Here is a 25114-nt window from a genome sequence, read left to right as displayed (position 1 = left end):
AAATCTGATTCGGGAGTTCTGGGACGCTATACCATAAAGGCAGTGTGTTTTGATGTTTCTCGAGTTATAATAACAACAATGAAAAATGCTTCACAAAATGACAATATAGGACAAATAATTCATAACTCGAATGATAAGTTGTAAGTTGTAAGCTTTTTATAAAAGTGAAAATATGTATGTCATCGATTAGCATTTTCTAGATTCGTGTAACGTCGACACCAACAGCACTTTTAAATTAGTTTTGGGAAAGTTTGATATAAAAATCAATTAAATATAATTGAAAAAAATTAATACATTAATCTTACACCTTAGCAAAAATAAAAACAAATATATTCTTAAAACATATATTGTTGGAAAACACAATCTTACATGCTACATACACGTACATGTACAAAGTGATCGAAAAGAAAATAAATCAGAGTAGGTGTTGCAAATCATTATCGATCATGTCGCAGCGGAATTCAATGCAAATAAGCGTTCAATGCATGGACGTAGACAATTTGCGATCTCGAACGCTACTTCATTATAAATTACACCTCATGAATTTTAGACGCAGAATTGTCCATTTTATTATTATTATCTGATTATCGAGAAAATTTATAAAATAAACAAGATCAACATTTTACATTCGTAAGAATGGGTAATTTACCAGCTTTATTGCTTAACGCGACGCTACTGGTAAGCAAAAAATGTCAAAGAAACGTCAGTTTTAAAGCAAGGTGTTGATGTTAACCTTGAAAAAAAGTTTTCGATTTCGGCAAAGTTTACGGAAGTGACCTGTAATTGTAAGCAACAATTCCAGAATAAGTGATAAAATGGGTTCTATAATTGAAGATAAAGCATTAATAAATAATTAATCCATAACAAATTTTTTGAGAGGTAGGCAACCAATAAAACAACTGTGCATAGCAAGTATACACTAGACATATGTGTGCGATTACCTAAGCTAAGACAGACGTTTCAATAAAACAAAAGATGAGGTAGCACTCTTGATTTGTTTTCTTGTTGAACACTGTATTTAGTATTAACTACAAATAAATTACATCCAGTGAAGGTGAAAACAAAAATTTTTGTTTAATTTTTACTAACATAAATATACAGTGTGGAATAAAATGATTTACATCTAGTTACCTTTGCATTACCTTTGTAAAAATACGAAATGCCGCTCTACAAAAAAAAAAGAAAGCCTAACCTCAAAATATATATCCAAATTCCAAATGTGATTTATTGCGAAGGGATGATATGAATGCAAAGTTGAGATTAAAATTAAAAAGGAGCTAACAAAAGCAATTCACAGCTGGTGTTGAAAGTGGCCACCAACGTTTGTTAATGCAATTTAGTAAATTGTAACAATTGTCAATTCGATTGATGATATTATTTATTGACAGAACTAATAGTTTACATGTACAAAAATTCCAAAGGTAACTAGATGTAAATCATTTTATTCCACGCTGTAGAATCATAATAAATTATTTTATCATACCACACGCCGGTAACAAGTTAAAAAGTTACAAATCACAAAAATCAACAAAACTCATTGATTCAACATCAACTTTACTGTACAAACTTGGGTAACTTTTGATGATGAATCTCCACCAGCTCCATATCATCTGTCTTCATATCTTTGTCCCCCCAACCCCATATATTGTCGTCGTGATGATGATGGTGACCATTATCATCACCTTCGGCAGGAGCATCCACAACTCTGCTGCCGTCGCCAGTTCTTTTAACCCTTTTATTGATCAGTTCCGCTGACACAGTTTTTAAATCGTAAGCCCATCCAATTTTTGCCATCAGATCAAGGAATGCCGTAGTGACGTTCATTTTGTAATCTCCCAGCTCGGCTGTTTTGTAGTCCCATGGAAAGACATGATGGTAGTTATGCCACCCTTCTCCTAGAGCTGCTACGGCTACAATTTTGTTCTCAGCAGCTCTGATGTTTCTAAAAATGAATGTTACTCCGGAGTTGTGCAGATTATTTAAGTGTCGTACTTGTCGTAAGGCTTGACACCCCAGACGTGAGCTACGCTGTTCACGAGCCAGGTACAATGGAGTATCACGACATATCTGAAAATGGCTGCGGTGTACCAACACACTGAAAGGTGCTCGTTCCAGAAGTACCAAGGAACAATTGCCGGAAAAACGAAGGTCAAAAGTAGAGCCAAAATTATGTAATATCTGGAAAAGGTAAATTAAAAGTGAATTATATTGCCTTGGGAAATACTCGTAATAAACAGTGGTGGATTATATTTGTATGTTTTTCTACAACCCCTCTAGTAAAAGCTTCCTTACGTACGTGTACAGTAAATTAACTCCGCCCAGTACTTGTCAGGGAATTTTACGATTTAGCCAAATTATGATGGCAGCACCTATGACAGTTGCTAAGCAACGGCCGGTCAATTGACAGCAAAGAAATTTTGCGACAGATACGAGTGTTTATCAAACATTTCTGAATTGGAAAGAAAAGAATAACATTAAATTCTTTTCAGAGAATGTACTGTTGGCATATTTCGAAGACAATTCCAATACAATAAAACCATCTGCTAAAATAATGCATTTCTGTTGTATCCGCAAGTGTAATGGTTGTAGAAAAACATTTTTTTTAGAAATTTTGTGGGGATTAGTACGGGTCGTAGAAAAAATATAGTACATTACTCAAGTAGTAACGAGATTACGTACACGTGGATTTACATTACTCGCTCCTTCGTCGCTCGTATGCAATTCATCCACTTGTACGTAATATGCTCTTTACTACTCTCGTAATCTAATATACTATTACTCACTTTCTTTGAAATCTAACAACGGGATCGGATGCTACGTCGCTCATGTCCACGGTTTTTCCTTTAATGAAGACATCCTTGTGCTTTTTGATCATCAACCATCCTATGTGCGAAAAGAAGAAACCTCTGGTTGAATTATGAGGATCGGCATCTGTATCAGTAAACTTGTGATGAACTCTGTGGTCTCTGACCCATTCGTATATGTCATTCTGTAAAGTTATAGTTTGAAAGACCGCCAACAGAATTCGCAACGGCAACTTGGCTTTGTAGCTTCTGTGAGCCCATAATCTGTGTGCTCCTGCGGTAATTCCTAATGATGAAAAAAGCGAAAAAAAGTATCCTGCAAGAAAAAATACGTATAAAAATAACGCTAGAAGTCACACAAGATTCAACGTGAGGACCGTTGTTATTAAGGTTTACATGAAGAGCAAGAAATTTGAAAAAAAAACATTGTGGGTTATGAGGAATGAAGTTTTTTATTATTTTTGAACCTGCTAATAAATGTTAATAAATTATTTGAACAATTTTTCCTGGTTTGGCAGCGATAGCGAGCAGACGTGGAAAAAGTGCAGAGATAACAAACGTAAACAACGACGAGTGAGTGAGAGGTGATAAGCAGAAGACAGCGGGCAAGAAAGAGAGGGCATGCCGAAATCGCCGAAAGCAAGGAAAGAAAGCAGCAAGAGAGAAAGAGAAGAGGGTAGGATGTCGGAAGAAGGCCTGAACCCATTCAGAAAGAGTTCCAGAACTGAAAGATCCCCAAGTAGAGGCGAAGAAAGAAATCAAAGCAAAGAAATAGAGAAGAAAATAAAAACAGTGCTCAGAGAGATAGAAGAGGATATGGCGGGAATAGTAGAGGAGAGCAGAGCACGAAGAAAGGAATTAGCGGCAGCGAGAGAGAAAGAGGGAGAGCAAGAAAGAGAGGACATGCTGAAATCGTCAGATATAAGGAAAGAAAGTAGCAAGAGAGAAAGAGAAGAGGGTAGAACGTCGAAAGAAGGCAAGAACCCACTCAGAAATAGTTCCAGAACGAGAAGATCACCAAATAGAAGCGAAGAAGAAAATCAAAGCAAGGAAATGGATAAGGAAATGAAAACTACCATGATAAGAGAGATGAGAGAGGAGATCAAAACACTAAGAAAGGAATTAGCGGCAGTGAGAGAGGAGAATGGGGAGCTAAGGAAAGAATTAGCGACAGTGAGAGAGGAGAGGAGAGGAAGAGACGAAAAAGAGCAGTTGGAGAAGGCAGATTGGATGAAAAGGATGGAAATGATAGAGGAAAAGATGGAACAAAGAGAAAAGAAGGAGAGGAAGAATAATGTTATAATAACTGGAATAGGAGCAATAAGTGGAAATATAGAGAAGGGGGTGGAAGAATGGTTAGAAAGGGAGATAGGAGTGAAAGTGAATGTAAAGGAAGCATTTAAAATAAATAAAGATAAGATGATGCTGGCAAAAATAGAAAGTTGGGAGCAGAAGAAGAACATAATGCTAAGTAAGAGTAAGTTAAAGGAAAAAAAGGGTGAGAGGATGTATATAGATGACGATTTGACAAGAGAAGAAAGGGAAACACAAAAGAAGTTAAGAGAGTTGGCCAGAGAGGAGAGAGATAGAGGAAAAAGGGTGAAAATAGGAAACAGGAAAATACAGATAAACGGGGACTGGTTTAGATGGGATAAGAGACAGGAGAAACTGAAGAAAATTTGCTAAAAGAAGGAGAGAATAAGAAGACGACTCGACGAGAAAATGTACAAGGAGAAGGTGAATAAAAAGGTAGGGGGACAAAGACACAGAAAAGTAAGAGAGAAGAGAGAGAATAAGAGAATCGAAGTACAATAGGGAGGAGAAAGAGTATGTGTGAGAGAGGAAAATGATAGCGGGTTGCAGAGGTGGGGACGAGGAGAGAGAGAACAGGAATGGGAAGGAAGGAGAAGAGAGAGAGAAGGTGCAAGAAGTGACGCGAGGATAGTGAGAAGATCAAACACATGCGGCGAAATGAGAGAGAGAAAGAGAAGGGAATGGGGATTAATAGGGAGCGAAGACGGCAGGGAGATGGATGAAAGAATAAGCAAGAGGAGAGAAAGAATAGAGAACGAGAGGAGTGAGGGAGAACAATAAATTGTTATTTTTTATGGTTTGTAATCAGGAATCTGAAAGCCCGTAGGGCAAAATAAAGCATTTTTCGTAGTCATTAAACAATTTTTGAAAAATATTTTTTTAAACGATTATGTTAAAATAAAAACTCAACTAACCCCATACAAATGTCTTCAACTGCATCACTGCAAACAGTAAGTAAAGTCCATAAATCGCCGCTACGTGTAAATAAATAAATATTACAACATTTCTCCACACTATTTGCCATCGGTGTTGAGGTTTGGTCGACTTAACGTAAGGTTTGATCTGTGGTACTTCTTGCTGCACCCCTGGCTTGCTAATAATCTGCACAGGGTCAGCCGAATTGGTTTCAGAAAGAAACAAGGAATTGCCGAGCTGGTTTGGAGCCATGACTCTAGGATAAACTAATCAAATTAAATTGTTTCAACTGGAATTTGAAAGAATTTTGTTATCAATCCTCCTGGGAAGACACACGTTTTTTAAGCCTACAAAGTAAGAGTCGCATAATTTTTTTTAAACACAATTATTGTGACATAGTTTTGGATTAAAAAAAAATGTATGCCAATCTTACTTCCTATTGATGAATGGTACGCGTTTAACACAAATTTTAAGCGCTGAAGGAACAACGAAACGAGGCCATAAGATACATCGGCTCAGTGAAAGTCATCAACGAGACTAGGTTTACGACTTTCGTTAACGTTGGCTATTTTCCACTCCAGACGAAAAGAAATTATATGTATTCACAGTTGTCCTGTAACTACTTGGTAAATATTTTCTGTGACAATTTTATCGTTAGTTTTAATTTCACATTTTACTTTTCTTTACAACTACATAATATCGTGCGTTCAAATGAAATCCTGGGCTGGGGAGGCGTTGGAAACCGTCAATTGTTGTGCTTTTTTACAGCGTAGATTAATTGGAGGATGTTGACAGCTAACCTAAAATCTTTCTTTTTTTTCTTTGCAATGTTTTACATTAAAAATAGAATAACTTACGCAGCCCAGGATTTCATTTGAACGCACGATATAAAATGCATTCATATTGTTTTGACACAATGGGAAGCCATAGAAATTTTGCATTTAATTTGGTAGTAAAGCTGTCTGTTGAATTAGGTTATGTTTTTCTAAGTTTGAGGTTATCAATAGCGTCAATGTCTAGTGCGTTGTTGTCAGTTTTACGAGTTTGCAACAGAAGAATACTCAGACATCGTTGGAAATTTAGCAACATGTTATGTTCATTTTGATAGGTCCGCATGTCTGGCACTTTAGTGACGGAAATCAAAATCAAACAGTGTGTTAAACCTTAAAAAAATAAAACATGGCCTCCCATTATGCTAAAACAACGTGAACGGTGATTATGGTATTTGAGCAATACTGTAAATTTGACAATTTATCCTACTCTATAAATGAAATGATTGAAATGGGTATTGCACTTTTTTTTTCTATCCCACTTCTGAAATTGTTGCAATATTTTTTTTTCTGAAATCCCATTTTTGAAAATTGTTGTTACAAATCTTCTTCTATTGTTGTCAGGATGGTTCAGGAATAACACTGATTTAAATATTTAATGAATATTTTGAGAAATTGCGTGAAAATGGAAACGAATGTGGAAAGTTCGTTAGGACCGTTGAAGACTGTTTGTCGTAAAGTTGTGGCAAACGTGAGATTTGCGAGAATCGGACCAACGCACAGTGGGAAAAATTACCGAAAAGCTGGCTAAAATGTCGAAAGAATGAAAATAATTAATTGAAAATTGAGAAATAAGGGGTTTTCGAGATCACTGATTACGCATGTGTTCTTAGTTTTTCCAAAAACAAAATGGCGGATACAAAATGGCGATTCGAAATATTGCCAAGTTTATCAATTTTAATGAAATTTAGTAATGGGGCTGCTTTTAGGTCACTGATTACAAATTTTGTATGTCTTTCAAAAAAAAAAAATGGCGGATTCAAAATGGTGATTATAACGTTAGAGTTTTCGTTAAACTTGGTTTAATGATGCTTTGTTGCCGTTGACAACCGTAACAAAGAAATTTTAATTATGAAAAAAATTTATGATTAAACGCATCTGTAAACATTTTCGCTTTTTGCACTTCACCATTTCCGAAGAAAAATAAAAAAAAAGAAAAAGCGCAGGTGGGCGCAGCTAATTTTTGCAGAATATTGTACAGGAAGGTTTAATAAACAATATAGGAGTGATAATGATAAGAGAGTGGGCATATGTGGGATTTTTTTTGTATGTCACGTTTAATTCAAGATTTTTGTATGAGATTTGCGAAAAATACAGCTATATAGATAATTCAGAATAAGTGGCATCGCGGTTATGTCGAAAAATTTAGTAAACATGTGAAACCGTCATTACTTTATTCTGAGGTTATGCGTTACATAATTTTGACATGGTTTTCACCCACAGCAGAGATAACCCCCAGACAAATAATACACTTTTCATAACTGAAACAAGGAAATTCCAAATACTTATAACAAGAAAATAAACACAAAACGATTCCAATGATAATATCAAGATCAAATTAAAAGCGAAGGTTACCAACGGCATCGAAACTAGGGTATTATTAGCAAGGGTCTTGCTGCCAACGTAAATTTGAATTTCCAACGCCTACCGCGATGTCACTTATTCTGAATCATTACACTAATAATTACAGGTTTGCAATTAATAAATATTTTGTGGTAGGTACATTTCATTCTACATTCCTTGAACAAGATGAACCATTTTGTTGCACTTTATTAACGTAATTTCTGACAAAATAAGAAGCGAAACAATTAACATCACGTTTGACGCTCAGAAACACGGAACATTTAATATTCGTTTCACTGCTCACTTTTTAAGCGATGACACGAAGGTATAAAGACAACTGTGACTTATTAATCGGTTTATTTTATGCCAGAGGTCCTCTAGGAATAATTTATGTGCGAGAAAGTCCCTAATTCAGACTTCGATTTTTCGACTTTTGACCAGCTTTTTGGTATTATTTCCCACTGTGCATTAGGATTAGGCACGGTCTAATAAATTGTATGAGTAAGACAACGGTTAAATTGGAAGTCGGATTTTTGCAACAATTTTCAGAAGTGGGATTTGAGAAAAAAAATTGCAACAATTTCAGAAGTGGGATAGAGAGAAAAATTTGCAACATGGGAAAAAGCTATTTCTGTTGATAGGGATGAAAAGATTAAAATGAAGAAAATATTTTTCTTTGAAAAAATAAAGTTGACCTATTTGAGTGCTTTTCGAAAACTTCAACGGAAAAGAAGATATTTTCATTATTCCAAACTCTTGGACTGCATGAAATTATTTTACAGTATCTTAAATGAACAAAATCTGATCCTTCAGGCCATTTATACTTCTTAGATATTTTCAAAAGTTAAGTGATTTTTTTTAAATATCTGCATTTTTCAAGATTGGTGCTATTGATAAATTGTCAAAAATTCTAAATTTACAAATCGAAACAATCAAAATTGCACTTACCTATATTTTTGCTAACACTACAATCTAAAACTACTTCACCAAATTAACTACTTCCAGATTGCTTTAAAAGACACGACAATCACAGAACGAATGCAGATTTAGAACTTTCTTCCGAAAGCTTTATAACATTGATCTTCAAACCTTTATGGCCTAATGCCTACTTTTTTATCTTCGTTCAGAAACCGTCTTTTCCTATCTGTATCAAGTGAATGTGCGTGTCTACTATCGCTTTCCTTCTTCATCATTAACGTGGATAACTGGCTATCCTTGTCATGTGTGCGTGAAAAACTGGTACCTGATTTCCGATCGTGAATTTCTCCCGCCTTTGAACTCTTTGAATGTGTGTCAAGACCATGTCACCACTTTCGCCAAAGTTTACTTCGCTTCCACTATCGTTACGGAACGAAGTAAATCCTGTTTTATTCACGTTTGTCCTGTGTTTTGTCCTCTTATAATGGCACTAAATGTGCAATGCAGTTTTACACTTAAGTTATGACATTAACTTTCTTCTCCTTTTTCATACAAAGCAACACGAAAGTTAGTAGAAAAATTATGATGTATTATACAGGGTGTCTCAAAATTCGCGAATTTCGAATACAGAGCGTGGTAGGGAAGGACCCAGTGGAGCGCGAAAAATACTTAGAAAAAAAATTCGCTCTTCCTGAAGAAGATGTAAGCACTTTAATTTTGTTCAATACATAGCAGCCTTCATATCCACAGTGACAAAATACTATTCTAGTTACGTTGCTGTTCCATTTTTAAGAAAAATTACAAAAATTTAAGATTTTTTTACTCCAAAGTAAAGCTATTCTTCAAAAAATTGTTTTACATGGTAGTAATCCTTCTGTATGTAAAGTGTAAAAAACACTGAATGTGAAGTAGAGTAAATCTTCTCTTATTCAAATTTGGTTATTCTTGGCTTGGAAATATTCAGGCTCAATTTCTAAAATTCGAACATTTCTTGAACGCCCCAGATTGTGAGTTGGAGAATGAAGTCTAGCTGCATTAAACTAAATACAAGATCGGTGAATGATTTTTTTTTGAAAAAATATAATAAAAATTACTTATTGCTAGTGCAATTCCACTGATCACAGCGTAAATAACCGATTATTTCTTGTCTAGACGGGAACCATTCACATAATATTAACCGTCACCTTACCTAATTTAACCAGTTTACCTTGACATAGAACATCGCCACACAATCAATATTTATAGATTCTGCCCAAAATTTCTCCTGTTAAACACATTTCCCAAGGTTACGGAAACAATCAAAATATGTATTTATTTTGAAATTAGTTTTGTTTAATTTTCGTCAACATAAATATACAATTATAATAAATTATTTTGTGATACTGCACAATGGTAACAAGTCAAAAACTTACAAATCACAAAAATCAACAAAAACTTATTGACTCAACAACTTACTGTACAAACTTGGGTAACTTTTGATGATGTATCTCCACCAGTTCCATATCATCTGCTTTCATATCTTTGTCCCCCCAACCCCATATACTGTTCTCGTGATGATGGTGGTGACCTTCGGCAGGAGCATCCACAACTCTGCTGCCATCTCCGGTTCTTTCAACCCTTTTATTGATCATTTCAACCGACGCAGTTTTTAAATCGTAAGCCCATCCAATTTTTGCCATCAGATCAAGCAATGCCGTGGTGACGTTCATTCTGTAATTTCCCAACTCGGCTGCTTTGTAATCCCATGGAAAGACGTGATGGTAGTTATGCCACCCTTCTCCCAGAGCGATGATTGCTACAGTCTTGTTCTCAGTAGCGTTGATGTTTCTAAAAGTGAATGTTAGTCAAGTGTTGTGCAGATTATTGAAGTGTTGTACTTGTCGTAAGGCTTGACACCCCAGATGTGGGCTGCGCTGTTCACCAGCCAGGTACCATGGAGTGTCACGAGATATCTCAAAATGGCTACGGTGTACCAACACACTGAAGGGTGCTCGTTCCAGAAGTACCAAGGAACAATTGCCGGAAATGCGAAGGTCAAGAGTGGAGTCAAAATTAAGTAATATCTGGAAAAGGAAAATTGAAAGTGGACTAAATTGGAGTGGGAAGTAATAACCAGTAGTTGGTAGTAATGACTCTACAGGATATGAGACAGTAATGTTCTTGATGAAAATGAAACGTAATGAAAGTACACAAGTAAAAAAATTAAGAAATCGCGGCTTGTTGTAATAGGTACTTTCAAAGCAATTTTTGTGAATATGGAATGAAGGCACATTATTAAAATGGAACAAAAAAGAGACCAACGGATTTCACTTTCCAAGAGTAAAGCATCTTGGTATGTGACGTACGCAGAATAAAAATAGTATGCAGTTGATTTATATTTGTTTAAATACCACAAATAAATGACCATTAAACAAAATAGCAATTTAATGCGAATGCGAAAGCTGCAGTAAAATAATGACCGGATCTACAGTATGACTTATGAGAATCGAAACCGGAATGAGAATGGAGTTTCTGGTTAAAAATAAATAAACAAATAGTTTTGCTAAATCTCTTTCTGCAAATATCAATACCAATATTAATGCGATCGAATTATTTGTGTGGTGGATTATATTTGTAGATTTACTCACTTTCTTTGAAATCTAACAACGGGATCGGATTCTACGTCGCTCATGTCCACGGTTTTTCCTTTAGTGAAGACATCCTTGTGCTTCTTGACCAGCAACCATCCCATGTGCGAAAAGAAGAAACCTCTGTTTGAATTATGAGGATCGGCATCTGTATCGGTAAACTTGTGATGAACTCTGTGGTCCCTGACCCATTCGTATATGTCATTTTGTAGAGCTAGAGTTTGCCCAATTGCTAACAGAATTCGCAAAGGCAACTTGGCTTTGTAGGTTCTGTGAGCCCATAATCTGTGTGCTCCTGCGGTAACTCCTAATGCACCAAAAGCACTAAGAAGGTATCCTGTAAGAAGTCATGCCTGTAGAAAAAACGCTACAAGTCACACAACGGACAACGGTCAACGTGAGGACCATTGTTATTTGATTTTTCGCATTTTTCTATATGTTTTGTTGATGGCAAATAAAAAGTCTAAATATGAAAATCCAGTTTTCATTTGAATCAAATTTGATATGATTTAAGGTTTACCGTTTAAATTTAAGACAGCACGACGGAAGTGAAAACTTGTATGACGCCCGTTAGGTATTGACTTTAAGTAGGTAATATTTTTTCTATAAATTATATTATTATGGATGATAGTACTTGGAGGAATCAGGAGCAAGGCATAAATAATTAATATTATTTGCTGTTTTTAAATAAACACGAAAAATCTGTATTTTTCAATAGAAAATGCAAATACGTCCACTTTTAGAGGTAAAGAGACTGGCAAAATTTGTGAGGTTAGGTTTTGATGTGTAAGTTTTATTTTAGCTTTATTTTCTTGACGATGATTTGTTGTATTGAACAGAACACACGTTTCCCTAGCATAGATACTCTGTATTATGATAATTTGTCCATTTTTCGCTTCACATTTTGATAAAAAAGGAGTGTGTGCTTAAGACCGCACGACAAAAGTGAAAACTTCTATGAGGCTCGTTACTGATTTTATGTAATATCATTATGGATGACTTGGAGGAATAAGGAGCAAGGCATAAATAATTAATATTATTTAAATTCAATGCTGTTTTTAAATAAACATCAAAAATCTGTATTTTTCAATAGAAACTGCAAATACGTCCGCTTTTAGAGATACTCTGGCAAAATTTGTGAGGTTAGGTTTGGATGTTTAAGTTTTATTTTGTTGACGATGATATTGAACACAACACAACACAAGTTTTCATAGCAATACCAATACCCTGTATTATAATAGTTTGTCTATTTTCCTCTTCACATTTTGCTACACAAATTCTTCCAATAGATGAATTGTTAAAGCCATATAATTTAGAATTACGTATTAAATCCTACATTCATCTGTAAATTTACAAAATTTGGCGTGTCTTTATCGTTTATATTATATAAAACAATCCAGGGTATTTCACGAGTGATACCTAATGAGCCTGACGGAATAATAAATTCAACCCACAATACATTTTCAAAAAAAGCCGGACATTTTAATGACAGTAGCAAGATTTTTTCGGAAATATAATGTGGGTTGCATTTTAAATTACGTCAAAATTCCAATAGATGAATTGTTGAAGCCATAATTGAGAATTACCTACTAAATCCTACGTGTGAACTTACAATATTTATCGTGTCTTTATCGTTTTTATACAGGGAATTTCACGAGTGATAATGAGTCCAGCGGAATAGAAAATGCAACCCACAATACATGAGGAGGAAAAGCCGGATATTTATCGGCTCCATGTCCAGGTTTACGTTCCAATGTATTGTGGGTTGCATTTTCTATTCCGCCAGACTCATTATCACTCATGAATTAGCCTGTATATTGCTGCTCCTACAGCTCTGCACTATCACTTAAATTTAGCAACACAATGAAAACACACCGACCAATGAACATTTGAAAGTTATAAGTGACGCACAGTTGACTGTTTCTCGCTATTACTCTCTTTCATCTATGGTTTCTCACTCGCTTCGCTAAAGTCGACTCCCGACATTTTAGCGTGTTGCGAACGATCTTCTTAGCGTGTTGCGAACGATTTTAGCGTGTCGCATGAAACTAATTCACTGCCCGGGAATAAAATGTATGTGGTGCGCCTAAAGAAGTTTTCACTGCAAAAACATGCTGGATTAGAAAGAACGAAATTCCTTCCTATTTGAAATAATTGCATTTTTTAAATGATGCGTTAAATTAAAAATAAATCCTTATAACATATAAATAAATGAAACAATTTACAGAGTTTTTATTAACGGCACTAAAATGTTTTTAAACATACTCACCCCATACAAAGGTCCTCCACTGCATCAGGGCAAACATGTAGTAAATCCCATAAAATGCGGCGACGTGTAAATAGGCAAATATTAGAATATTTCTCCACACTATTTGCAATCTATATTGGGGTTTGGTCGACCTAATGTAAGGTTTGATCTGTGGTAATTCTTGCTGCACCCCTGGTTTACTAATAATCTGCACGGGATCCGCTGAATTGGTTTCAGAAAGAAACAAGGAATTTCCGAGCTGGTTTGGAGCCATGACTAGGATAAACGTATCAAATTAAGAATCAAATCAAATAGTTTGAATTGGAATTTTTTTTATTAAGCCTACAAAATGAGAGTACGTTAATCTTTCCGAATGTACCTACGTGTTTAAAAAACCTTGACAATTATTTTTGTTTTGGATAAAAAATGTATGTCCATCTTACTTCCTATTGAAGAATGGCACGCGTTTAACACCACAGAAGGAACAACGAAACAAGTTTCGTTTTTTTTATTGCCGTTGGCTATTTTCAGTTTCACATTCATTAGGCCTACGTAGTAAGTGTAGGATTAGTATATTAAGGCATGTATAAGTGGATATTACGGTCTTTAAAACACGCGCGATTTTTCAGGCACGACGGCGCAGCCGGAGTGTTCGAAATAGAGCAAGTGTTTTAAAGACCAGTTATCCACGAATACTTTACGCTATTTTTTTTTTATTGGTACATCTTGAAATCATAAATACTGGTATTAATTTAACAAAAAAACGAAATAACAACGTGAACATATTAGTGATGTGACATGAATATATACCATTCGTTGTCATGGAAAATGAAAAAAACCAAAATTAATTTGCAATCTGCCACTTAATCCCAACTGTATTATTCACATTCATTTAAAAGATTAAGGTTGTTGAACATTTGATTAAAGCTTTTGAAACATTTCTTAGTAGTACTTTATTTGACGTTACAAGGTACTTCTGTCAGATCAGTCATTAAAAAGTTAACAGTTAGACTTCACGTTTCTCAGGTCCTCTCGGGTTGTTGATGTTGCCATGGAAGCTTTAAAAAACGCGCGTTTTTGAAAGTTGGATTTATACACGCTGAGGCGTGCTTTAAATAAGCAAAATAGGTTACCAATTAAAAAAAAAACTTTTTCTAAACAGAACGCACGTGTCTGAAGAACCTTCACAATTATGATATATTTTGGACTGAAAAAAATTTATGTCGAGTCCACTTCCTACTAATGAATGGCATGCATTTAACATCAATTTGAAGCGCTGAAGGAACGACGAAACCAGGCCATAAGATGAATTGTCACAGTGAAAGTTATAAACGACACTAGTTTTACGATGTTGGATGTTTGCAACTCCAGACAAAAAAATGAGAAAATTAATTAAAAAATCCTTTAATAAGAAAGTGATTAGAACATAAATTATATCATGTGCAACTCATTTTATGGAATTTTGTATTTCTTTTTTTTTTTAGAAACTGATAAAAAATAGCTCCATTGTGAAACCAAAAAGAGTATCGTAACAGCTGAAAGCAGCTCTAGCGACAGTACAATTTACGGTTATCATGTTGGTACTGCCAGACCCTCTGTCAGAATCCCCTAAAGTCTAGAGGATTCTGGCAGCGTCATCCAATGCCCGTGAATATCCAAAATTTCGATCGTTTTTTGCCAGCCATCATAAAATTCCCCAGAATTTTAAAATAAACCGCCAAAAAGTTGGGAAATGTTAAAAATACCATATTTTATGCGTTTAATAAGAGGTATTGCCGCACTTGCTTCTTTGGGCCACTCCTCGCTTCGCTTGTCGGCGCCAGTAAAGTGTATATCGAACTAGTTTGCTTTCTTGACTCGGCTCCGCCTCGTCTGGCAATTTACAAACTCGTTCGATTTTAAATTTTTTTTTTTAAATATTTAATCACATTTTTAAGTAATTTAATGAGTTATTCTGATATACAAATCTGATCTTGTCAATAACTGCAGTCCTTTCTTTTCTTTTCTCACAAACAACCAAGTAATCAGACAAAGACCATTTTCACAATCTTTAGTTTTATTATCACCTGAATTACTTTTAATTTTTATTTATATGTTGAAACAGCACCCCTCAAATTTTCTTGCACTTAAAAAAAATATGCGTTTCTGTCAAAGACATATTTTGTTTATTCATTATCCAGTGAACGCCAAAAGCTTGGAATCATGGATATATTTTCTATCCAGTTTGCGCTTTTCAAAATGAAATCGAGCAGATTAATCTGAGTTTTTTAAGGAAATCTAGAAATAGCAGTCCTACCAATCTTAGAAAATTAATTATCAAATTATTATTAATTGGGACTGATAATAATTCTTGAGATATTTATTTTCAAGGTGCCCAAAGGAAATGATAATCAACTTGAACATTTACTTTAGATTTTTTATATCAAAAATATGGATGGATTATGGATGTCTGCAGTTTATTGTTTTAATTTGTGGATATCATACTTACTCTGTTGATATTGAAACATTCAAAATTTTGGTAAAATTGGAATACCTATCACTTTCAACTTGTTCTTCCTTTAAAAATGAATATTTCAGGACTATCGTTGCTGTATGGTCATATATGGTATTTGAGTAATAGTCTTTCTTTTAAAAAATATAGTTGAGCTATTTGAGTTCTTTTCGAAAACTTCAACAGAAAAGAAGATATTTGCATTATTCCAAACTCTTAGATTGTATGAAATTATTTTACAGTTTCTTAGAACAACAAAAACTGATCTTTCAGGCCTTTTCTACTTCATAGATATTTTCTAAAGTGAAATAAATATATATTATTTGCATCTTTCAAAGATTCTAATTTTTCTAAGATTCAAAAATTCAAAATTCACAAATCAAAACTTCACAAAAAATCAAATTTGCACTTACCAATAATTTTAAACACAACAGTCGAAAACTATTCACCAAATAAACTGCTTCCAGATTGCTTTACAAGACACAACAATCACAGAACGTTCTTCCACAAGTTATAATGACAATGATCTTCATACCATCATGGGTACTTGTTATTTATAAGGTAAACCCGTCGAAGTGTGACCTAGTTTTTTATTAGTTGATGTTCATAATGCTTGTAAAAAGCGTGTGGTGATTATTACAAGTTGATTTTTTTTTTGTAGGTCCCTTAGGGTCCTGGCTTCAAACTGAAGAAGTTTCATAATTTTATAGCTCAGGACAAAAAAGTTAATAATTTTTTTTTTAAATAATGTCCATGGGTCACACTTTCCCTTGAAATTGGGGTAAGTGTGACAATGGATTGTAGCGATGGCTCAGTTAGTAATTTGTAGGGTAAGTGAGAATAATTCAAAAGTGCGTAAAAAATAGTCTTCTAAGCGAAATTTTATTTTAACATCTAGAAATATAATAAATTTATGAACTTTTTAAGTTTTAAAGAAACAACCCGTCAAATTGAGTATTAAAAATTATATGACCCCTTCTGTCCTTAATCGGTTCTGGTAAAACTCTGATAATGTTTTCGTCCATTATAACGTCGGTGTCTTCTATCTGTGGCCAAGTGAAGCTATTACTTTTCGTATGTTTCATAAATCACATGGTAAAATAAGGTAGTTTTAGGAATTTGATACAATTTATGTGCTCGATATATATTTAGGGCCCCTCTCTGGATTTCCGCCACTGCGTGTTGTAATTGAGCTTTGGTATAGTTGGTTGCTCTATCGCTCTTTCTCTTGTAATTTCTCACCATTTTTGCAACTAAAAAAATGTTTTTGTTGTATATTTATGTACCGTAAAATAGCAGGTTTACACTTGCCCCATGAACATTGTCACACTTAGCCATAAAGACAATATTTGCAAGGCAAGTGTGACCTACGTGGTAATTCAGCTTAATAGTAAAAATAGGACGATTTTCATAACCACTCAATAGAATCTAGCTCTTAAATGGTACAATACGCCGTAGAATATTTTTACTTACCATGTATTATAAGATTTTGCTAATATGCAGAAAGAAACCATGTGCACTCATCATTTGAGTTGATCGCACCAGTACCGACAGGTCGTCAAATGTCACTTTGTACAATAATGCTACAGAGTTCCTACTTATAGAGTTGTGTTCTTACAGAGCTTGGGCATTCACCCATGAGATGTCAGTACGATTGGTACACCGGAGGGAATTTTTAAATCTGATAGTCACACTTTCCCCAAAATCACACTTTGACGGGTTTACCTTAGTTGTCTGTCTTCGTTCATAAACCGTCTTTTCTTATCTGCATCGAGTGAACGTGTATCTTTATCGCTTTCCTTCTTCGTCATTACTTGTGCGTGAAATAGTGGTACCTGATTTCCGATCGGCAATTTCTCTTACGTTTGACCTCGAATGTGTGTCAAGAACATCTCACCACTTTCGCGAGGGTTCACTTGCCAAGATATTGATATTAGCTTCTACTATTGTTATGGAATGAGAGAATGAAGTAAATTTTACTTTATTAGCTTTTCTCCTGTATTTTGTCGTCTTACAATGACCCTAAAAATGCAATTCAGTTTAACACTTATGTTATGACATTCTTAACTCTCATTTCTGCTATAAAACTATACGAAAATTAGCAGAAAAAATGTACTCAAGAGTTATGATGTATTATATTGTCTGCTGCTTAAACAAAGCTTCTACAAAGATCCTAATAATATTTAACAATTTTAACTGATCCGTAAATCAAGTAAGCTGCAAGCTGCTGTGCAAACTATAATTGAAGATAGCAATTGTGGGTTAAACGTTTCTTTAATGGTGAAATTTTTACGATGTTATAAAATAAACTGCTGGTTTTGTGTTTGTTTAATGTGAGATTGAAAAAAATGTAGAAATCATTAACATCGCTGTAGACTGTATGTCCATTTCAGGATTACTTCAGTTTTTATTAATGGCTACTAAAAGAATTGGAGTGAAAGGGTGGGGTGTCTACAGGTGTAAAAGTCGAGTTCCGTAATCCAATCCAAAGTTGGACGGTTACGAACGAAATATTTTGCAAGAAGACATTGAAACCTGCAAATAGAGACGGCGGAGAACATCAGGTACTGTCTGTGAGTAGAGCGACGCTAGACAGAAGAAAATAAGCCCGATTAGAAGTGCCAGAAAATATCAGCTGGTAGGCGCCATCTTCTCCGAACTATTGAAGTGGAAGTTAGCGCCTGGCGCCTGGCTGGGATAGGCAACACAATTTACTCAGGAGTAACGGAACATCTAAGGAATCCGGCGAAACGGAAATAGAAATGGGGAGCGACGAAGATACCACGGATGGAGGCACAGGAAAGGGAAGCGCCGAACAAGTGGCAGCGATTTTCCGCAAAAGCAAAAAGGTCATGAGAACGCCGAGCAAGGACAAGGAAAAGAGCCAGGAGGATAAAATGGATAAAATACTACGGATGCTGGGAAACCTAAGCAACGAAATGAAGGAAATGAGAGAAGAACAAAAAGAGTACAGGCAGGAAGTGAGGGAACTCAGAAAGGAAAATGAGAAAATCAAACGAGAAAATATGGAGTTGAAACAAAAAATAGAGGAGGTAGAGAAAAAAATGGACAAGATGGAAAAGGAGAAGAGAAGGAACAACATAATTGTTCAAGGAGTAGAAATGAAGACACAAGACCAGAACGAAATTAAGGAGAAGTTGACAAGCTTTCTGGAAAGAGCCCTTCAAATAAAGATCGATATAATAAATGCAAAAAAAATCAAAGAGGGAATGTGCTTAGTAGAGCTAAGAAATGAAACGGATAAAGGAACGGTAATGAAAAATAAAGCCAAACTAAGAGAGATAAAGGAACCGCGTGTCTACATAAATGACGACATGAGCAAAATAGAAAGGGAAATACAGAAAAAAATAAGAATCAGACATAGAAAGACAACGTTTTGAAAAAGATCCCGGACCTGGAAAATTACAAAAAAACTAGATGATCGAAACATGAAAGGAACGACCCGCGCAAGGAATGAGGATACGAGAACGGAAAGCAAAAAGAAAAAAGCAGGAAGACAAAAATTAGGCACCCGGAAAGAAAAAATAGAAGTGGCAACATGGAATGTTAGAAGTACATTCATGGAAGGCAAGCTAATTAGATTAAGCCAAATTATGGAAAATTATAAAATAGAGTTGCTAGCAATCCAGGAAACAAAACAAACAGGAATTTTTATAAAAGAAATGGGAGAATACTTATTTTTTAATAGCGGAAACGAAAATAGAAAGCTAGGAGTTGGATTTTTAGTAAGTAAAAAATTACAAAGCGAAATAACAGAATTTAAGGCGGTAACAAACAGATTATGCAAAATAAGAATAAGAGGCAGGTACAGGAAGATAAGTATTATAAATGTGCATTGCCCCACAGAAGAGAAAGAATATGAGGAGAAAGAAAAATTTTACGAAGAGATCGAGAAAGTCTATAACGGAATCCCAAAATACGATGTTAAAATGATAATTGGAGATTTTAACGCAAAGATAGGGAAAGAAGAAATATATAAGCCAGTGATTGGAACGCACAGTAAACATGATCGAACGAATGAAAATGGAAAAATGCTCATAGAATTTGCAACAGAGAGAAATATGCGAATAGGAAGCACTTATTTCCACCACAAAACTATACATCAGGGAACGTGGATTTCGCCGGATGGGAAAACAGTTAACCAGATCGATCATCTAGTAATTGAGGCAAAACACAGCAGATGTGTAACGGATGTGAGGAGTTACAGAGGAGCAGATTTAGATACAGATCATATACTAGTGAAAGCAAAAATAAAATACAGAAGACCTCCAAGAGATCAAAAACAAAAGAATACCAGAATACGGTATCCAACGGAAAAATTAAAAGAAGAAAAGATAAGAAAAGAATTCCAGGAGAAAATAAATAAGAAGCTGAATGAGGATATGGGAAAGAATATGGAAGAAATTTGGGAAAACTTTGAAACAATAATGAGAGAAGGGGCGCAATTGTTAACCGAAGGAAAAAGAAAAATAGGGAAATCATGGTTTGACGAAGAGTGTAAGGATGTGATAAGAGAAAGAGAAAAAGCCAGAATGAAAATGTTAAATAACAACAATATCGAAAACAAACGGCACTACGAAATATGGAGAAAGAGAGCAAAGAATGTTTGCAGGAAAAAGAAAAGACAAAACATAGAACAACAAATAAAAGAAATAGAAGATAATTATATGAAAAAACAAATAAGAGAATTTTATCAAGGAATAAAAATCGAACGAAGGAAGAATGTATCCCTGAAACAGATATTTTGTAAAAATAAAGAAGGACAGCTAGTGGGAGGAACGGAGGAAAGCCTAAAAAGATGGGTTGAATATTTTGGGGAGGTATATGGAATTGGAGAAGAAGAAACATTACAAACAGAAGAAGAAGAAAGTTTAACTACAGGGGAATGTGAAGAACCACCGAGAAAAGAGGAAATAAAAGAAATTATTAAAAGGTTCAAAAATAATAAAGCCCCTGGAGAGAACGGAATAACGGCAGAAATGCTAAAAGTGGGGGGGCAAAACCTGGAAGAAAATATATTCAAGTTAATAAACAAAGCTTGGGATGAGGAAACAATACCCCAAAGATGGAAAGAAACACTAATATGTCCTCTACATAAGAAAGGAGATAGGTCCAAGTGTGAGAACTACAGAGGTATAGCTTTGATGGATACTATATATAAAATAATGGCGGTATCAATAAAAAGTAGAGTAAACGAGGTCGTGGAAAGGAAAATAGGACAGTATCAATGCGGATTCCGCAAGAATAGATCGGTAATGGACCAAGTGTTTGTGCTAAAACAAATTATGGACAACAGCATAGACCAGAACTTGCCTCTTTACATGCTTTTCATAGATTTCAAGCAAGCATACGACACAATAAAAAGAGAAAAAGTGTATGAAGCAATGAGACAGATGGGTATAGGGGAAAAACTTATAAGACTAGTGAGAATGACTCTAAAAGAGACAGAATACAAAGTACTGGCCAATGGAAAACTATCTGGAAAATTTAAAGTCAAGAGAGGCCTAAGACAGGGGGATCCACTATCAACAGTGCTGTTTAATGTAACATTGGATTCAGCAGTAAAAGCAAGTGAAATACGGGGGAATGGTCTGATATATAATCAGTTAGTACAGGTGATGGCATATGCTGATGACATTGTAATACTCACGAGAACAAAAAACAACCTAGTACAAGCACTAAGTAAGCTAGAAAAGGCAGCAAGAGACAAGGGATTAAGAATAAATGAAGGAAAAACAAAGTTTATGGAGATAGAATGTGGCTCAGAAAATAAACACAATGAAAGGCTCGAAGTAATAACGGAAGGATCAAAGTATAGTTTCGAGAAAGTGCATAAATTTAATTATTTAGGAGTAACAATAACTGACAACGGCGAAGAAAAGGAGGAAATACAAGAAAGAATAGCAAAGGGGACGAAGAGTATGGGAGGATTGCTACATATACTAAAATCAAAGAGTATCTCAAGGAAAGTAAAAGAAAGGATATATAGAACGATAATAAGGCCGGTAGTTATCTATGGTAGTGAAGCGTGGGAAAAGCGTGGGAAGCGTGAAGGAAAAACAATCACTAGAAATATTCGAAAGGAAAGTACTAAGGAAAATATACGGAGGGAAAAAGATAGGACAAATATGGGAAAGAAGAACAAACAAAGAAATATTGGAACTTTATGGCGAACCGTCAATAAGTAGTGTAGCAAGGGTGCAAAGGATGAGGTGGTTAGGACATGTTGCAAGACTAAACGACGACGTACCGACCAAACAAGCTCTGATGAGGGGAGTTACTGGAAGCAGAAAAAGAGGCAGACCGAGATCACAGTGGATACAAATGGTGGAAGGAGACCTGAAGGAAGTGGGAATGGTGGACTGGAGAGGACAAACAGGAAATAGAGCAGAGTGGAGAAGAAAATGCAACCAAGCCATGAGCCTACTTGGCTCGCAGAGCTAAATATATATATATAAAAGAATTGGAGTTATAGAATTTTTTTACAGCAGTACCATCGTAGATTGACAGGACCATATCATAAGTAACAACTCAAGTCCTCTTAACACACGGGGGGGCTCAACGAAAACGAAACAGGTGTGTTATGTGACTAATTCATATAGTAAAACATTTCATCTCGTTTTTAAAATAAAGTAAATACAAATTAAATTTCACATTTTTTAACTTAATGTTATTAGTCCAGTCGTCAGAAAAGTTTGGAGCAGTTTGTCGTGCAAAGTACATAATAGTAGATTATATCATTAAGAGTAGAAGTGAGACTTTTTGTGCTAAGACTAGAAATTGAAAACCGAGACGAAGTCGAGGTCGACAACTGGACGATGCATAAAAGGACCTTCTACTCTGAATGATGTATAGGTACTATTTTATCTAGCGGATTACGAAAAAAAACACCGGACATGAACTCATTTATTTTCTTTTGCTGCAGTTACAGTAAAATGACAATTTTTAAACTTACAATTTTCAAATTTTAGAGACCAGTAATTCGTAGTTCTCTTGTTGCAATATTATTAGTTTTGAAGGTTCAATAATATTAGTAAAATCTACTAAAGTTTAAGGTTTACTTTTTAACGTTGAACGGCCATCTTGCTTTTTTGATAGGAATAATTATTTATTAAATATGTGTAATTATTGATATTAAAATTACCTCACATTTGACTAGGCCGAGCCGCCTGTAGACATTTCAACTCCTAGGATTTAAAGTGTTTCAAATCCGGTTACAAAAAAAGCCACTTCAACCGTTCCTATACAGGGTGATTCAAAACGAACGCACCAACTATTAGCAGTTGTACAGAATACAGGGAGGAGAATATAAAAAAATTGGAATTTTTTTTTTCCCAGCTTCAATTAAAAGTTACAGCGTGTTAAATTTAGAAAATTTTAATCAAAAATGTTGGAAAAAAATTTTTTTTGTTCCAATTAGGTACATTAGACGGAGTATTCGTTCAATTGCAATAACATTCACTAATTAAATTAGTGTTCTTTTAGTCCGTTTGCCTTTTTAAAAACCGAAATTTAAAATTTTTGTTACACAATTTTTGAATAAATCTTAGTCAATTAATCATGATTGTGCTTGTATGTATGTCAACAAAAAAAATCAAAATTGCGAAAAATAAGAAAAAACAAAAAAGCATCAGGAGAACATTTGTATTTTTTTTTTTGACGTTCCTCACTACTTTATACGATTACAAGTAGTTGGTGCGGTCGTTTTGATACACACTGTAGAGATATACGAAGATAAAAACAGTTTCAGTCGGAATTTTGAGAAAACAAGATATTGGTAGCATCGGAAACTTCATCCTTAATTTTGTTTGGTTAATTGTTTTATAAAATATGGAATTGGAAAATTTGAATCTTTGTTAGAGCATTTCCAAGTAAATTTGAAATATTTTTGATAAAAATTACATTGTGCTTTACTTTGAGCCTCTTTTTCAAATCCAAAAATATATAATATTTTATGTGGCATTTGCATCATCTTAATTTTGGTCGAAATATACCCATACGTGTTCCATTCTGTGATATCCATCATCAAATATTACGTCATTAAAAAGCGAAACTTGTTATTGACGTCAAAACCATCGTTTTTTGCGAACATCTCAATTGCAAAGCTACAGTGAAAACCTGGTGATGATTCAATGCATAAATTAATTCAAGATGGAACAAGATGATTATCAGCTGTAATGTTCACGTGAAATCAAAATACTAGTTTATTTCTTGCAGACGAAATCTACTAGAACTAGAGAGTTTTTCAACTAATAGTTGCAAATTATCGTTGGAATTATAATAATTGTACATTTTATTATTATTATCATTATCTGATAAACATTTTACATAATTTACCAACTTTATCGCCAAACGCGACGCCACTGGTAAGCAGATTTTTCGCGGAAATGTCAAAGAAACGTTAACGATGTGCTGTGTTAACCTAGAAAACAACTTTTCAATTTCGGCGAAGTTTACAGACGTTTACTGTCATTGTAAACTACAATTATCCCAGAATAAGTGGTAAAATGGGTTTTACCATTGAAGATATAGTAGGTACATTCATTTTTGTTTTATACCAGAGTAGGCTATTTTTTTTTTAATGTTGGTATCGGAGCTTTGTCAAAATAACAAAATCAAAATTGTTCGAGCTGCCAGTGTCAAATTTGACATATATTTTTTTCTTCCGTGTTTTGTGTTCCAAAATGCCGAACGTGATAACACGAAAAATGAGGTAACATTCTTGATTTGTTTTCTTTTTGATCACTCATCGGTAATTTTGAAATGAGATTTTGAAACCAGTCCACAAAAAATTGGAACAATTACAATAATTGTAACTACGCCGTTAGAAATATTTTCTCTGGTGGTTACTTTTGCTTTCGTCAACGTACGGCCCAACCTCATTAATTGTAAAACCATAAATGATAAATGTAATTTATTGTTTTCAACTGTCATAAATTTTCATTTTTCTCCTTTGTAAACTGCCTCTTAACTGCCCTGAAGCAAAATGAGCAGATAACGAACCGTTGCCCTAGACAACACATTCAACGTTACATTTCTGACAGGTTTTGAAAAAGTTGTCAAAACTGTCAAAAGCAAATGCGAAACCATTTTTAAAAGATTTGGAAGCTTCAGGGACGTCGTTTCAAACAATAAAATTTTGTTTCTGGGTAAATTGGGCTTTTCTAATTGCCCTCGAGGCCTTAAAACCCTCGCTACGCTCGTGTTTTAATCTTGTCCCTCGTGCAATTAGAAAAACCCAATTTACACAGAAATTCTTTGCATAAATAACTATTAATGTTGCATTGTTTGTGCTGTAACAAGATCAAAAGTCACAACATAACATCAGAATAAAACTTGAACTGATGACCGAAATTTCAATATTTGATTGATGCAAGGAAAAA

General features: G+C 34.7%; 3 protein-coding genes and 1 long non-coding RNA gene across 4 annotated transcripts; 1 reads left to right on the top strand and 3 right to left on the bottom strand.

Moving 5' to 3' along the window:
- Window positions 1-336: 336 nt before the first annotated feature.
- On the bottom strand, window positions 337-16266 carry LOC138136322 (acyl-CoA Delta-9 desaturase-like). Its single transcript, XM_069055487.1, has 5 exons — window positions 16124-16266; window positions 5033-5289; window positions 2784-3120; window positions 1993-2178; window positions 337-1942 (listed from the first exon to the last, which is right to left on the bottom strand). The coding sequence occupies exons 2-5, from the start codon at window positions 5283-5285 to the stop codon at window positions 1555-1557; spliced, it is 1164 nt and encodes a 387-aa protein (XP_068911588.1). The 5' UTR covers window positions 5286-5289; window positions 16124-16266; the 3' UTR covers window positions 337-1554.
- LOC138136323 (acyl-CoA Delta-9 desaturase-like) lies at window positions 9655-16265 on the bottom strand. Its single transcript, XM_069055488.1, has 5 exons — window positions 16124-16265; window positions 13241-13495; window positions 10972-11308; window positions 10222-10407; window positions 9655-10171 (listed from the first exon to the last, which is right to left on the bottom strand). Exons 2-5 carry the CDS (start codon window positions 13491-13493, stop codon window positions 9796-9798), a joined length of 1152 nt encoding a protein of 383 aa, XP_068911589.1. The 5' UTR covers window positions 13494-13495; window positions 16124-16265; the 3' UTR covers window positions 9655-9795.
- Window positions 16267-16573: 307 nt separating the features above from the next.
- LOC138136327 (uncharacterized) lies at window positions 16574-17436 on the bottom strand. Its single transcript, XR_011161248.1, has 2 exons — window positions 17184-17436; window positions 16574-16963 (listed from the first exon to the last, which is right to left on the bottom strand). It is a non-coding gene; the product is annotated as an uncharacterized lncRNA (long non-coding RNA).
- Window positions 17437-18472: 1036 nt separating this feature from the next.
- LOC138137097 (uncharacterized protein PF3D7_1120000-like) lies at window positions 18473-19111 on the top strand. Its single transcript, XM_069056384.1, has one exon. The coding sequence runs from the start codon at window positions 18473-18475 to the stop codon at window positions 19109-19111; it is 639 nt and encodes a 212-aa protein (XP_068912485.1).
- Window positions 19112-25114: the final 6003 nt, after the last annotated feature.

This window comes from Tenebrio molitor, chromosome 8, assembly GCF_963966145.1.
Source record: "Tenebrio molitor chromosome 8, icTenMoli1.1, whole genome shotgun sequence".
Taxonomy (NCBI): Eukaryota; Metazoa; Arthropoda; class Insecta; order Coleoptera; family Tenebrionidae; genus Tenebrio; species Tenebrio molitor.
This window is presented reverse-complemented; position numbering and strand designations above follow the sequence as displayed.

Bases quoted from the DNA above. Each gene is read 5' to 3' on its own strand.
- LOC138136322 (XM_069055487.1), bottom strand. From the start codon at position 5,285: ATGGCTCCAAACCAGCTCGGCAATTCCTTGTTTCTTTCTGAAACCAAT. The intron at 3,121-5,032 runs GTTAGTTGAGTT...TTTTTCTTGCAG, and splicing joins GTTGAAGACATTTGTATGGG to GATACTTTTTTTCGCTTTTT. The intron at 2,179-2,783 runs GTGAGTAATAGT...TACCTTTTCCAG, and splicing joins GTTGTTAGATTTCAAAGAAA to ATATTACATAATTTTGGCTC.
- LOC138136323 (XM_069055488.1), bottom strand. From the start codon at position 13,493: ATGGCTCCAAACCAGCTCGGAAATTCCTTGTTTCTTTCTGAAACCAAT. The intron at 11,309-13,240 runs GTGAGTATGTTT...GACTTCTTACAG, and splicing joins GTGGAGGACCTTTGTATGGG to GATACCTTCTTAGTGCTTTT. The intron at 10,172-10,221 runs GTACAACACTTC...ATTCACTTTTAG, and splicing joins GGTGTCAAGCCTTACGACAA to AAACATCAACGCTACTGAGA.
- LOC138137097 (XM_069056384.1), top strand. From the start codon at position 18,473: ATGGGGAGCGACGAAGATACCACGGATGGAGGCACAGGAAAGGGAAGC.